At 38.9% G+C, this 14,065-nt stretch overlaps 1 protein-coding gene across 1 annotated transcript; it reads left to right on the forward strand.

The window, feature by feature from the left end:
- Positions 1-11,461: 11,461 nt before the first annotated feature.
- LOC123053231 (ATP synthase subunit d, mitochondrial) lies at positions 11,462-13,692 on the forward strand. The gene is made up of 5 exons (XM_044476678.1): positions 11,462-11,767; positions 12,491-12,572; positions 13,021-13,085; positions 13,218-13,304; positions 13,378-13,692. Exons 1-5 carry the CDS (start codon positions 11,600-11,602, stop codon positions 13,477-13,479), a joined length of 504 nt encoding a protein of 167 aa, XP_044332613.1. The 5' UTR covers positions 11,462-11,599; the 3' UTR covers positions 13,480-13,692.
- Positions 13,693-14,065: the final 373 nt, after the last annotated feature.

Below are 14,065 nucleotides of genomic sequence, written 5' to 3' on the forward strand. Positions count from 1 at the left end.
TCCTCGTGACGTCCGGGATCTCATCCGGGACTCCGAACAACTTTCGGTTAACCGCATACTAATATCTCTACAACTCTAGCTTCACCGAACCTTAAGTGACCCTACGGGTTCGGGAGACATGCAGACATGACCGAGATGACTCTCCGGTCAATAACCAACAGCGGGATCTGGATACCCATGTTGGCTCCCACATGTTCCACGATGATCTCATCGGATGAACCACGATGTCGAGGATTCAATCAATCCCGTATACAATTCCCTTTGTCAATCGGTACGTTACTTGCCCGAGATTCGATCGTCGGTATCCCAATACCTTGTTCAATCTCGTTACCGGCAAGTCACTTTACTCGTACCGTAACGCATGATCCCGTGGCTAACTCCTTAGTCACATTGAGCTCATTATGATGATGCATTACCGAGTGGGCCCAGAGATACCTCTCCGTCATACGGAGTGACAAATCCCAGTCTCGATTCGTGCCAACCCAACAGACACTTTCGGAGATACCTGTAGTGCACCTTTATAGCCACCCAGTTACGTTGTGACGTTTGGTACACCCAAAGCATTCCTACGGTATCCGGGAGTTGCACAATCTCATGGTCTAAGGAAATGATACTTGACATTAGAAAAGCTCTAGCAAACGAACTACACGATCTTGTGCTATGCTTAGGATTGGGTCTTGTCCATCACATCATTCTCCTAATGATGTGATCCCGTTATCAATGACATCCAATGTCCATGGTCAGGAAACCATAACCATCTATTGATCAACGAGCTAGTCAACTAGAGGCTTACTAGGGACATGTTGTGGTCTATGTATTCACACATGTATTATGGTTTCCAGTTAATACAATTATAGCATGAACAACAGACAATTATCATGAACAAGGAAATACAATAATAACCATTTTATTATTGCCTCTAGGGCATATTTCCAACAATATGGTAGAACTCGAAAGATATCTGCTACCCAGCCTTCCCCTGAATGGCCTACCTATATATGTTAACCTCCTCTGCCATCCCTCATCCCCCTCCTTACTCTCCCTTCGCCCATCACATATACCAAAGGATCAAAATACCCAGACTTGGAGGACAAATTCCGGAGGAGTACCTTCTGTAAGCAAGGAGCACCAAGCAGGCGAGGTCCTCTAGGTATGAAAATTTCTGGATCTTTCTATTATGTAAAAGGGTAACAGTTATTAGATTAGGATCATGCTTGGTCAGGCATACCATCAAATTCCAAAAGAAGAACACCATTGGAGATAGTGCCAGCCAATGCAATTGATTTTAGATCTAATCAAGAAGTCCTATTAGGTGGGCTGCAACTGAATACAAACAGTTCTTTCAGATATTATAGGCTAACAGTCTATTCTGGACATTGCAAGTGTGGCATACACCTAACTTTTTAAGTTATGACCATAGTTGACTGCCTAACTTTTTAATGAAATCTCATTAATATACTTGAGCCAGAAAAACAAACAATTAACTTCTTAAGTGTTTCAACATGCCAGAAAACAAACAAATATAATCATCTTCTGAAGATATATATCATCAGAGTCATAATATTAAGTCATTACATTTAATAGAAATTGCATGATGACAAAATGCTTCGATGGAATAGTCTAAAACTATTCACAATGGATATGTAATACTTCAATACCAACTACATTCTCAAGATAGAGCAAGTAATACAATGAATATAACTAAAATATTCTAAACCACCTTCTGGCCTTCCAAATGTAACAACTATTTAAACTTTCTATCGGCTCATAAATCATAGCTTGCAGACCATCACGAATTAGAAACATGTCGCCAAGTTTTGCTTGAATTATAAACATGTTCTAAGACACTACTGCTCCTAAGGTAAACAACATAGCTATAAGTCCATGTATAAAATAATAATAAACCGTTAAATTATATGAACGATATAGTAAAGAAAATCAAAAACTCACTTGCACATGATCTCTTGAACTGGCACCCTTCATAATCCTCCATCAAATCAAACAAGATAGGTATGATCGGCTCTCTAGAAGGCAGGAGCTTGTACTGTTCTGTGAGACAATATTGTATGCCACTATTTTTAAGTTTCTGAAAACAAGAAACTGATATTGCATAAGTATAAACTCGAGATCCAACAATATGGGAGATAGCCTTCGTGTATGGCATGTCATTATTCATTCGCTTCTCTGAATGATGAGGAGAAGCACCAGATAGGATGTCAACGAAATGCAAGCTAGCTACAGGATACAAGTCTAAAGTTCAAACCAAGCTAGCTAATTAATGTTCTTTAAAATACTAACAGTCTTCCACAAAACAAGCTAGAAAATAAGCACCTACACAGGCAAAATAATTCGCTACAGGACGAGCTCGCGGGCGTGCTCCGCCACGTTCCTATTAGGCGTCACATGTGTTATTTTATAAGCACATACACAGGCAAAACAAGATGGTAATAAAGTTAGACAGCAACGAGTCACACTATATCTTCTGAGAATATTTAGAATAAACAATCAGACTCAAATAATAAATACTTTGTTCTAGCACGCAGTCTGCTGTAAGGTGGCATGTCAGAAAGGTTATGTGGAGATAAGGTCATTTCACAATACCTAACACATGACAGTGTAGTGATTGACCCAGTCAGATGCCACAGAAATATGGAGTGCTGCAAACATTGCATTTTTCTATTTCTGGTAGGTACTTTTCTTCATGGCGCATCAAATACAATCATTGGAGTTAACCAATAAGCAAAAAAATTGTATTGATTAAATATGATCGCATACTCTACAAAAAATCCAGATAGTTCAAACTATCTAGGAAACAATGTTGTGTCAATCTGGTTTACAAATAATAACACTAATGACTAATATTAGAAATAGCACAGAGTGGGTTATAACACGAGGGTATTTTAGTTAGCATAGAACATTTAATATATTTAATATATTCAGAGAAGAGGTGAAGCTCCGCTACAGTTTGCAACCAACAAAAGAAACAAACATGCAAATTCAAATTATAGCCATTGCATGTGAAGGCAAGCCCGCATGATACAACAAAAGAAACAAACATGCAACTACAACTATTGCATGGAAAATACAGGAGAAAAATAATCAGACATGTCCATATATATTATATTAGCGAGATATTTGATAATATCAAGTTTACAACAATATGTAAATTAGCACTCTTGCAATTTATATCAGACACAGAAAATCACACAGACCTTGCTTATCCTTGTTCTCCTATACATATTTAACCATCGTGTGTGTATCGTCCAAAGTTTGTCCTGTGTATAGCACTTATCCTAAAGCTAATAGTAGCAGTACACGCTCACAATAGCTATCACAAAACTTTGTCTATCTCCCTCTTCCTCTCTCTTCTCCTAAAGCTAACAGTAGCAGTACACGCTCACGTAGCTAGCCACAAATTACAGCAAAACACGGATCGTAGTCCATTCGCGGGGACGGGGGAGGGGGGAGGGGCCGTTTGTCTCACCTTGACGTGGAAGTGGTGGGGGATGCGGAAGACGGCGGAGTGGTAGACGATGAAGACCACAGGCTGCACCACCGTGACCCGACCTCGTGGTGGTGCTTCTTGCCGGCGATATGGACCACAGGCTGCACCACCGTGGCCGTGTCTTGGCCGTCGGGGAGCCGTCTTCGCCCTGGCCCTGCCTGTGAGGCCGGGTCATGGCGCCTCGATAGATCAGCGAGGAGGAGATCAGGTCAGGGAATCAACAAATGGAAAAAGTAGAGGAGGAAAGGGTTCGGATCGGCGTACCGGACCTTCTGGCGTTGCAGAAGCACCCCGCTTCGGATCTGAGCAAGAAACTTGCCGGAGACCAGCACCACCACGGATCCGAACGGCGACCAGATCCAGCACCCGCGCCTGGTCGATGTTGCGGGATGTGTGCGTCACCATCGGTCGCACACGGGTCTCCGGAGACTGGTGCGGTGGTCGGCTGGAGGAGTCGTGGTGGTTGCGGGCTCGGCAGGGCCAGGGCGACGATGCGGCGGGGGGAGGTGAGCGGGTTAGATGTGGCGACTGGCGAGTGAGTGGAGAGGAGCGGGGAGGGGACTGATGCGGCAAGGGCGGGCGGAGGAGCGCGGTCGCCAGCTCGTGGATGCGCGCGGCGATGCGGCGGCGGAGGGGAAAGGGGGAGTTGAAGTGAGTGAGTGAGGAGTGAATGGGATAAGGTTTGCGGCGGGGTAGGTGGCCACGAGTTATGTGGGAGGCGGGGGAGGTGGGCCGTCGCGCGGGGGAGGTGTGCCGTCGCGTGCGGAGGTGGGTCGTCGCCTGTGATGCACTTGTGCTGGGCCTGGCCCAGCCTTATCTGGCCATGTGTAATACTGTGGATCAAAAAAAACTGTGCATATAGATAAAAAAACTATACATACCTCACAAAATCAATAAAAGTGTATAATAATATACATGCTTCATAAAAATATAAATTTTTTATGCTTATTAAATAAACCAAGGGTATCATAACAAAAATAAGTGGGGGTAAATAATAGAAAACACAAATATACTTGGTTGAAGAAGGTTTATTTGCATGTTTTATTTTCTTTTGTTGGACAGATTTCCATAGCCTACATAAATAATTTAAATAATTTTCAGATAGTTAGTTATGTAAGAACATTATAGTTAGTTGTTTTTCCCGAATTTTTATGGGGTAGGACATTTATTTAAACAACATATATTTCTAATAATATCAATTAGGTTTCTTTTTTGCATAAAAAAAGTCGTGTTATTTTCACTTTTATTTTTATTATATATTATATATAATTATATGATGCAGTAGGAAATATCATTTATATTTCATCATATATATTTCATCATGGTATATAGTTGTTATTAGTGCTGCGATGAATTTTTTTCATTATTTTTATACCTCACAAAATAACATATATATTTACAGTATACATACCTCGCAAAATATACAAATATGTATATATATATATGTATATATATATGTGTATATATATATATATATATATATATATTAAGCATGGTTTATAAAAATAAATATTAAAACAATAGTAGAAAAAACAAATATACTTGGTTAATGTTGGTTTGTTTTGTTTTTTTGTTTGACAATTTTCCATAGCCTATACAATTAATTTAAAATAATTTAAGCAATTTCAGACCCTACTTACTTATATATGAACATTATAGTTTGTTGTTTTCCCCCAAATGTTATGTTAGTAAAATGATTTAAGCAGCATATTTTTCTAATAAAACCAAATGCTTTTTTTAGCGGAGAAAACATTTGTGTTAGTTTCACATTCAGTTTTATTATATCTTTTATATAATTTTATGATGCAGTAAAAACTATTAATTATATTTCACCATAGATATAAATTGATGGGTTCCGACATACGCACTGATGCAACGATGACAGACCACGCTGAAACATCACGAGAAGAGGTGCGTATAGCTAACCTTCCTCTGTATGTATCTTATAGATGATAATACATAAGGTCTATTTTTATATTTTTTTTATTTTAGAATACAGGAGACATGGATATGGACTTTGGAGATGCACGGAAAGAATACATTGAGGGTTCAGATGCAATGTCGCTGAAAGTGGACGAAAATTCACAACATAAAAATGTCGAAGAGGTTATATCTCATAACAAACCAAAAAAGGATGCCAATTTACATGTTCTCCCACAAGGTATTTTTTTAATATCATTATCAATCTTTTTTTGTGATATTGCCTTTTGTATTCAACTAATTTTTGCTCATTTTGATTGCTAAGTTGGCTCAATTTTTTATGAATTCGACAGACTATGTTTGTACCCCTAGAGATATTACAGTCATTGAATCAATCAAGTTTGCCCCCAAAAATACCCAGTTCGTGGACATTGGAGATGCCTTGTTATCAACCGAAGATTTGGAATGCCTTATTAAAGATGATATGTTCTTACATGATGGTGTAAGACCAAATGCACAAACTTTGTAATTAATAATTTGAACAAAATATAATATCATAAATTGTAAATATAATGTAAATCTTGATTACATGTGATAAATGCTTACATATATTGCATGCTTGCTCACGACCATCTAAAAGTCAAGGCGGGTGAAAAGGTAGAAATTGTTAGCACGTTTGTATCTGGCCAGATAAAGGAAGACGGGGAAAGAGACATAGACCCTTCAAAATATCACCGCATCGTGCATCATGTTAATACTTATCTACAGCAAGATATGGTTAGTTTTTGTCTCGTTATCCATGCATATAATTATGGATTGTTTTTATTTAATTCATATTATTAATAATTTATTAATATTTATATCTAATTGCGATCATGACTTGTATGATGTTACACCAGTTATTCATTCCGATTAACATGCCGGGCTACCATTGGTATCTAGTAGTCGCCAATGCCAAAAAACGTGAGATTCAAGTATTGGACTCACTTGGTTCTCGGGTCAAACGCAATGACCTTGCTACTACGGTAACTATATTTTTTTACTCATCTTAACATATGTTTTGTTTGCCTTGATCCCTAATATTTCTCATATATAAAATAGTTACTAGGACTCGAGAAGCGTCTAAAACTTGTAGAGCATAGTCCGGATTTTATCAGAGGTCATAAGTGGCCCGATCTGAATGTTACAAAATGGACGGTTGTAGAGCAGTTTCATGAGGCAATACAAACCGATGGGTAAGCACTTGTTACAATGGTTTATTTATTTGATTTATCTATGTGGTGTTGTAACGGATCATTTTATAATATTATGGCGTATCATGTGGACTGTTTATGCTAAATTATATGGAATACTGGACATCACATGGACTGTCAGACACGTTCACCCGGGTATTTCATTTTATACATTATCTTGTTATTTTATCTCAAAATATTATATAAAATGTTTTTATATATATTTTGTAGGCGGATATGAAAATTAGCTGTCATTTTGCTCGATTCAGAGCTGAATAAGCTAAAAGGAGATCCCATATACCATCAACCTGACGACGAAGAAACTTTAGCTAATTTTGATCTCGAGATCCTGGAGAATCCATCTGACGTAGTCAAAGACAAACGTCCTGCCCCAATCACTATCATACCCACGGACCAACGTGAATTACTTGCCGGCCTCTGCAACTATATCATGTCTATCGATGATGCCGGATGTTTGGAGTAAGTATCATGTATCAATATTTAATGTGCGGATTTATAGTATTGTTCTTCATATCATCCAATTTATAGGAAGGTACGGGTCCGGAGCTCGACACCCGATCCAATGGGCTTAAGTCTTAAGAAACTTCAGTGCATACTTAACATGGAGCAGACCATGGACAATGACTGCTTCAACACAGCCGTGCGTATGCTGGCATGTGACGAGGGAGTATTGTTCACAGACCCTCCTGTGCAATACATGGATCTATGATTTTGTGTAAGTTATCTTAACTCTTCATTCTATGTGTCATTAGTATCAACATGTTGAAACAATATTTCTTTTTTTACTTAGTCCATGCTGCTAGAGTCAACACGAGGTTAGAAGTTTTGCGAGAAGGAAACTATCCAGACGTTGGCAACATTATTTGATAGCTGGCCTGAAATGGACAACGACATCTCATCGTGCAACAAGGTAAGTAAAGTATTTTGTCGATTGTTATCATGGTTTATTGTTGTTTCTAATAGCTCCACTTGTAGATTTATCTTCCCTATGCATCCATCGGCCGATACATCTTGTACGTCATCGACAAAGAGTCACGTCGTCTATATATTATGGATCCTATTCAAACATCACAATCGTTAGAGGAGAAAAGTTTGAGGCATGCACTAAAATTAAAAAGTTTTGCAAGGGATTTCAAAGAAGCACTCGAAATAAAGCTGCCTGGTTGGAATTATGATCTATCTAAATGGCAACATTTATTTCCGTCCGGTGTTCCAACGAGTATAGATGGGTAATGATTTCATAAAAAAACATTTACTTTTGTTATCACTATATTATGTACATTGTTAATTTAAAGTTTTGCATGAATTTGTCTGGCTATTTTGTTTTTCATTTTATGCTCTGGTTGAACGGTGAAGATTTGGTCAAGCCGATTTGCGCGGTGAGTATTGTCCGTTACATGTTTTAAGACCTTCGGCTTCTCCTTCATACTAACTACATGTATGCGTTTGTGCAGGATGGGTATGAATTGAGGAAGCAGTTTTTATTATACTTGCTAAACCATCGTGGGAATGAAGCTAAAGGAAACTTACTGGATATTGTGAAAGAATTTTTTAAGCGCATCATCTAGATATGAATAGTTTTGTAATAGATGTTTAGTTAGAACATCGCTCAGTTTGTTATATGGACATGTCGTTAATTTTTCTTTATGTTATCAACTTACATTAAAAAATGGACTTCAGTTATTAAATAATTATGTTTCTGTTATATTGTTTGTACGTGTGGAATTTAACATGTAACTCTTGCAAACTTTTTCAAGAGCCCGTGGCAACGCACGGGCACTCTACTAGTTGTCGTAATGTGTTGGATTGTTGTATTGAGCCCCTCGATCAATTTATATAGAGTATAAGGCTTGGAGGGTAAGAAGCCTCTCCTAAAAATAAGGCAGGAAATAATTATAAAATCATAGTCTACCAAAGACATATATATATATATATATATACACACACTCTCTCTAACATGCTGGAAGCCACGTTGACGCACGGCGAGAGCCCCCGCCCTGGTGTGCGCACGTACAAACCCATTTCTCTTCTCCAGTGGCGGTTATGCGTTTCCCAACTCCGGCAGTTCCGGACAGCGCCTCTCGATTTGACGACAATTGATTTTGGTGAAAATGGAATGCGTCTACGAGAGAGACAAAGGTGGATTTCCAACTGAATCAACAAGAGATAACATGGTGGATGAACGTGTATATGGTGGAGCTCAGCACCGCTGTTTCTTCGCGAGGTTTGTTTTGCGCGATGGTTCGGTCCGACCAGGAACACTTGAAGACGTGTGATTAAGATCCAACGGCCATCGCAGGTGTGTCCTCGAGACGTCTAAAAAGTGCAGTAGTGACGTTACACTTTTTAGAATTTAGTTTTTTAAATATATATACTTAAAATAGTTGGAAGATTAAAATGAAAAACGAAAACAGAAATGTGAAGAAATAGAAAAAGACAAGACAGTGGACTCCCCGCCCGCTGGACAGCCCATTTAGGCAGGCGCCTGGTTGCGCTGGCTTGTTGGACCGGCCAATTCACGAGCTCCTTTAGACCAGAGCTGAGTAGCTGAATATGTTCACCTAAAAAAAGAGTAGCTGAATATGTCTTGCTTCCCATAGTCACTCCCTTTAACACCAGGCAATTTCTATTTGACGCTTCAGGTGCCCATTACTGTGTATGTTGTAAACGGGTGCCTGAAGCGCCCCGTGCTGGACCGACCCATGTTTTTTTTTCTGTGTTATTAATTCGACAAAAAAAGCGTGCTAGTTGTGAATCAAACAACCAACCTACCTGATCGAGGTAGGTTGGTGTAACCAACCCGCCACCCAGTAGGATCTGGTAAGTTACAACCTTTTACTTCTTTTATTCTTCCCTTTTTCATTTTTCATTTTTTTCTTTTTCCTTTTTTGTTCTTCCTGGTTCGATGAATTGTTTGCAAATGTGTGAACTTTTTCTTCAAATCAATTATCTTGTTTTGAAATCTGATGAACTTTTTCAAATTTGATTAGCTTTTTTCGATTTTGGTTAACTTTTTTTAAAGTTGATGATTTTTTTTTCAAATTTGATGAATGTTTTCTAAAACTCAATGATATTTTTTTCTAAAGTTTATGAACTTTTTCTCATTTTTTATGAACTTTTTTCAAATTGATGATCTTTTTCAAAACCCATGAACATGTTCGAATTGATTATTTTTCATTTTTTATGAATATTTCATTTTATTTTTTCAAATGCGATCGAGTGAACCCAGAGGAAATAAAATGACGAACCAACGTAGTTGAATGCATCCTCATAATAGTAACGAAACCGGAACTATCAAGAAGAAGCACAACCGGAAAGTAAAAAAATCGTCAAAATACACTGCGCCAGCAAGAGATCGAACACATGACGTCCCGCTCGGGAAGTCTAGAACTTAACCAGTCGAGCCGATAAGTTCTACTGGTTTGCAAGTACCACGAGAGTTTAAAGTACGGGACAACTTTTGAAATTTTTTTGAACAATTCAAGAAAATCAAGAACAAAAAATAGAAAATTCTGAACAAAATTTGACAAACATGAAACCCTTTCTAAAACCATAAACAATTTTTGAAATTCAAACAAACTTTTCAAATATGAACAATTACTGAAAAGTTGAACAAAAATTTCGAAATTCCAAAAATATGAATAATTTTTAAAATATACATTGAACATTTTTGTAATATAAACAATTTTTAAATACATATTAAACAGTTCTGTGATATATGCCAAATAAATTTAGAATAAATTGAACATATTTCCAATATACGCTAAATAATTTTTAAATACATACGGAACAATTTTGTGCCATACACCGAACAAATTTAAAATATACATTGAACATTTCTGTATTGTACGTTGAACTAATTTTGAATTAGGAACAAAATTTTAAAACTATGAATATTTAATGAAATCATGAAGAAATATGGAATTTGAAACTTTAACAATTACATGTACATTGATTTAGACCTAAAATCCAAGAAAATACGAAGTGACTATTATAACTAAGAATTATAATGAAATTTCTTGGAAGCACGTCTTCACTACGTCAATCTCTACTCGAAGAAATACTCTAAAGACTTCGGTAAAGAGGCTGCAATTTGACTGGAGCAACGATGTTGTCACTTTTTCACCCGCACAAACATTATCTATAATGGTTTTTGAAAGTGCCTTGAGTCGCCCATCCAAAGAGATGGGAAGCCTTGGTCGATGAACGTACTTGGGCCGGGGATGATCTTGTAGAAGTGCAGGCCGTCGAATCACTATATCTTCACCTCGATAAAAAGATTTCATCTTCACAAAAAATCAGACCAACAAAAAAGATTTTGACACAACAACATAAACTCATCTGAGAGAACAAAAAACTCTCTAACCTCATGGCACTGTCAAAAGAACGAGAGAAAATTTATTCTTACAAAACTATCATGATCACTAGACAATGACGAAGATCATAGAGCTCTTCCGAGGTCCCCACCTCTCAGCGTCAAGAGAACAGTCAAAGGCGGACGGACCTAAATTTCTTAGACGATGATGACGGCCGCGCAAGAAACCCTAGTTGACGACGGCGCGCGTCAAATAAGATCCGCCCCTTAACACCACGCGAAGCGATGAAGGGTCCCTGTTTCACGGGCCAAGACCAAGCAGGCCACATTAACAGTCACCCGAGAAATAGTCCACAGCCCAGGGTAACGGAAAGCCTGCTCCACAGCCCCAAATGGCTGAGATCGTTTCGAGTGAAGATCTGGCGGCTGAAATTGCCTGGAACGGGGGAGCCCTGATTGCTCGTCATTTCTTTTTTTTCGGAACAAGGTGCTCGCCATTTTAGCGCCGCATAAACTTGGAAGGAGATAACAGGGACATATAACTCTGGACCGAACTCCTGAAACAATCAAGAGACACACACAGGTCTAGCAGATCCAGAGCCGAAGATGAGCGGGGTGAAGAAGGTGACGGACGTTGCGGCCAAGGCCGGGAAGGCGATCGACTGGGACGGCCTGGCCAAGATGCTCGTCTCCGACGAGGCCCGGAAGGAGTTCGCCAACCTCCGCCGCACCTTCGAGGACGTCAACCACCAGCTCCAGACCAAGTTCTCCCAGGTATCCTCCCAATCGCCGCCGGTCTCATCCCTGTCTCGCGCTCGGCTGGTCGATCTGGCAAATGTGCCTAGGGTTTGGTCCTCGGTCAGATCAGATCAGGGGAATCTTTACGTTTCGCTAGTCAACCGCGGTTGCGCCTGGGATCTGCTCCTGGGGCAAGAGGGATTTGCAGATCCATGAACACGGGACAATCAAATCTCGGTTTCGCCTTTAGGATTTACTTGCCCAGTTGGTTTAGTTATTGAACTATTGAACGATTTAGGGATTTGATGTTAGGATTTGAGAGGAGGTCGAGACATGAGCAAGAACATTTGGGGGAATTTCTGGATGGATCGTTCATCCGGCGTCTCTCCCTATTGTTCCTCTAATCTTTGGTACATCTTACATTTACTCCCTGTAGAACTACGTATTCCTAAATCGCTATACACCCTAACATTACTGACAGGAAAAGGCGTGGCTTATTTTATCTCTCTTGTAATCCAAGCATTGATTTTGAACATGAAATTGCAAACTCTTGTGAGGTTCTGTCTCAATAGAGGCATATGCATGGATGAACCAAGTAGCCTTCTTTGGCATGTTATATGCTTGTAAAGTTTAACCCTGTTTGTTTGTAATCTTTGAATTCAACTTGTGTATGGTAGTCTTATGGCTACATATGAAACATGGATCGCCATTTCTGGCATATCGACTGGTATGAGAGATCTATATCTATTGCTACTGCAGGAACCAAAGCCAATTGACTGGGAATACTACAAAAAGGGAATCGGATCGAAAGTTGTGGATATGTACAAGGAGGCTTATGATAGTATGTGTATTTCGTACACTCCATCTACTTGCATTTCTAGGAAACCAGTGTGCTATAAATTTGTAAACAAGATGGTTTTGATTTAATATTGGAATTTTAACTAGTGGATGATATGTCTTCCAAAGATTAAGAATTAGGATACCAACTGTAACTTGCTTATAGTTCAAAATGCTCCCTTCACAATATTATAGTAGTGTTGTATACTTCATGTATGCATTCTAATACATCATGTTTTAGGTTTCATCTCCCTTCTTGAGGGTGTCCCTAGCAATATGTTGTATGATAGTGTTAGGAATTTCAATCCTGCTATGTATTTTGATTTATTCACACCAAATGATTTAGCATTTAGTTTTTGCTACTTTCCAGTATGGCTGTTAGTCTCGCTAGTCTATGCTCATTCAATCTGTTTAACCTCTCATTGATACACCAATCAACGGAACTAATGCAGGCATTGAGATCCCAAAGTATGTTGACACTGTCACTCCTGAGTACAAGCCAAAGTTTGATGCTCTGGTGAGGATTCACCATTATAAATATGCTTCACTTTCCTGTTATTCCCATAGACACCTTCTTTGGTACAAATTGGATATCCACTGATGGCTCTTCCATTCAGATCCTTATGAACTTCCTTTTGAAAATGCATAGTTAATTGAAATGAAGGAAGCAGAGAAGACATCTCTGAAGGAATCAGAGAGGATAGAGAAGGAGATTGCTGAATTGAAAGAGATGAAGGTGAGGTGGATCTTTGACAAATTTGGTACCAGTTGCTTTTACATTCATCCTAACATCTTGTTTACGCATGCAGAAAAAGATCAGCACAATGACAGCAGACGAGTACTTTGCGAAGCACCCTGAACTCAAGAAGAAGTTTGATGATGAGATCCGTAACGATTACTGGGGATACTAGATAACGGCGAAAGTCCAAGTTCTTTTACTAGAACATTCAATAATACTTATTTGTCCCTCTGGAATCTCATCATCCATACTTGGGTGAATTCCATAACATGTGGACTGGGCTTGTTGAAATTCCAACATAACTCTTATCTTTGTGCTTTCTGTTGGACCTCATCATTTTAAGGGTTGCCAGCTTATTTCAATGAAATTTTGTCTCTTTAACTTCTGCTCCTTTGTACAAGAGGATTTCTGCTATGGCTCGATTCCTCCATGTACCTTGTTGTTTGTCAATGTGCTCATCCTTGATAGACACCGATCTTTAGGCTGGGAGAGGAGTTAACCTAACATGTGACATGTCTGTAACAACATTGTGCATTTCTGATGACTGAAACGTTCTTAAATTCGCGAACTGCAATGACCCCCTGTTGGCTGGCTTCCCAAGAAAATGGCATCCAGTAATTGAGTGCAATGATGCATACTACTTCCTCCGTTTCTAATATAAGTCTTTTTAGAGATTTCAATAAGGACCACATATGGATGTATATATATATTTTAGTGTAGATTCACTCATTTTGTGCTTTTGTATGTAGTCCACATTG

Source organism: Triticum aestivum, chromosome 2D, assembly GCF_018294505.1.
Source record: "Triticum aestivum cultivar Chinese Spring chromosome 2D, IWGSC CS RefSeq v2.1, whole genome shotgun sequence".
NCBI classification, from domain to species: Eukaryota; Viridiplantae; Streptophyta; class Magnoliopsida; order Poales; family Poaceae; genus Triticum; species Triticum aestivum.

What these genes read in the sequence shown, in the direction of transcription:
- LOC123053231 (XM_044476678.1), top strand. Translation starts at nt 11,600, where the DNA reads ATGAGCGGGGTGAAGAAGGTGACGGACGTTGCGGCCAAGGCCGGGAAG. An exon ending in GTACAAGGAGGCTTATGATA is followed by an intron (nt 12,573 to 13,020) that starts GTATGTGTATTT and finishes GAACTAATGCAG; the next exon opens with GCATTGAGATCCCAAAGTAT. An exon ending in CTGAATTGAAAGAGATGAAG is followed by an intron (nt 13,305 to 13,377) that starts GTGAGGTGGATC and finishes TTACGCATGCAG; the next exon opens with AAAAAGATCAGCACAATGAC.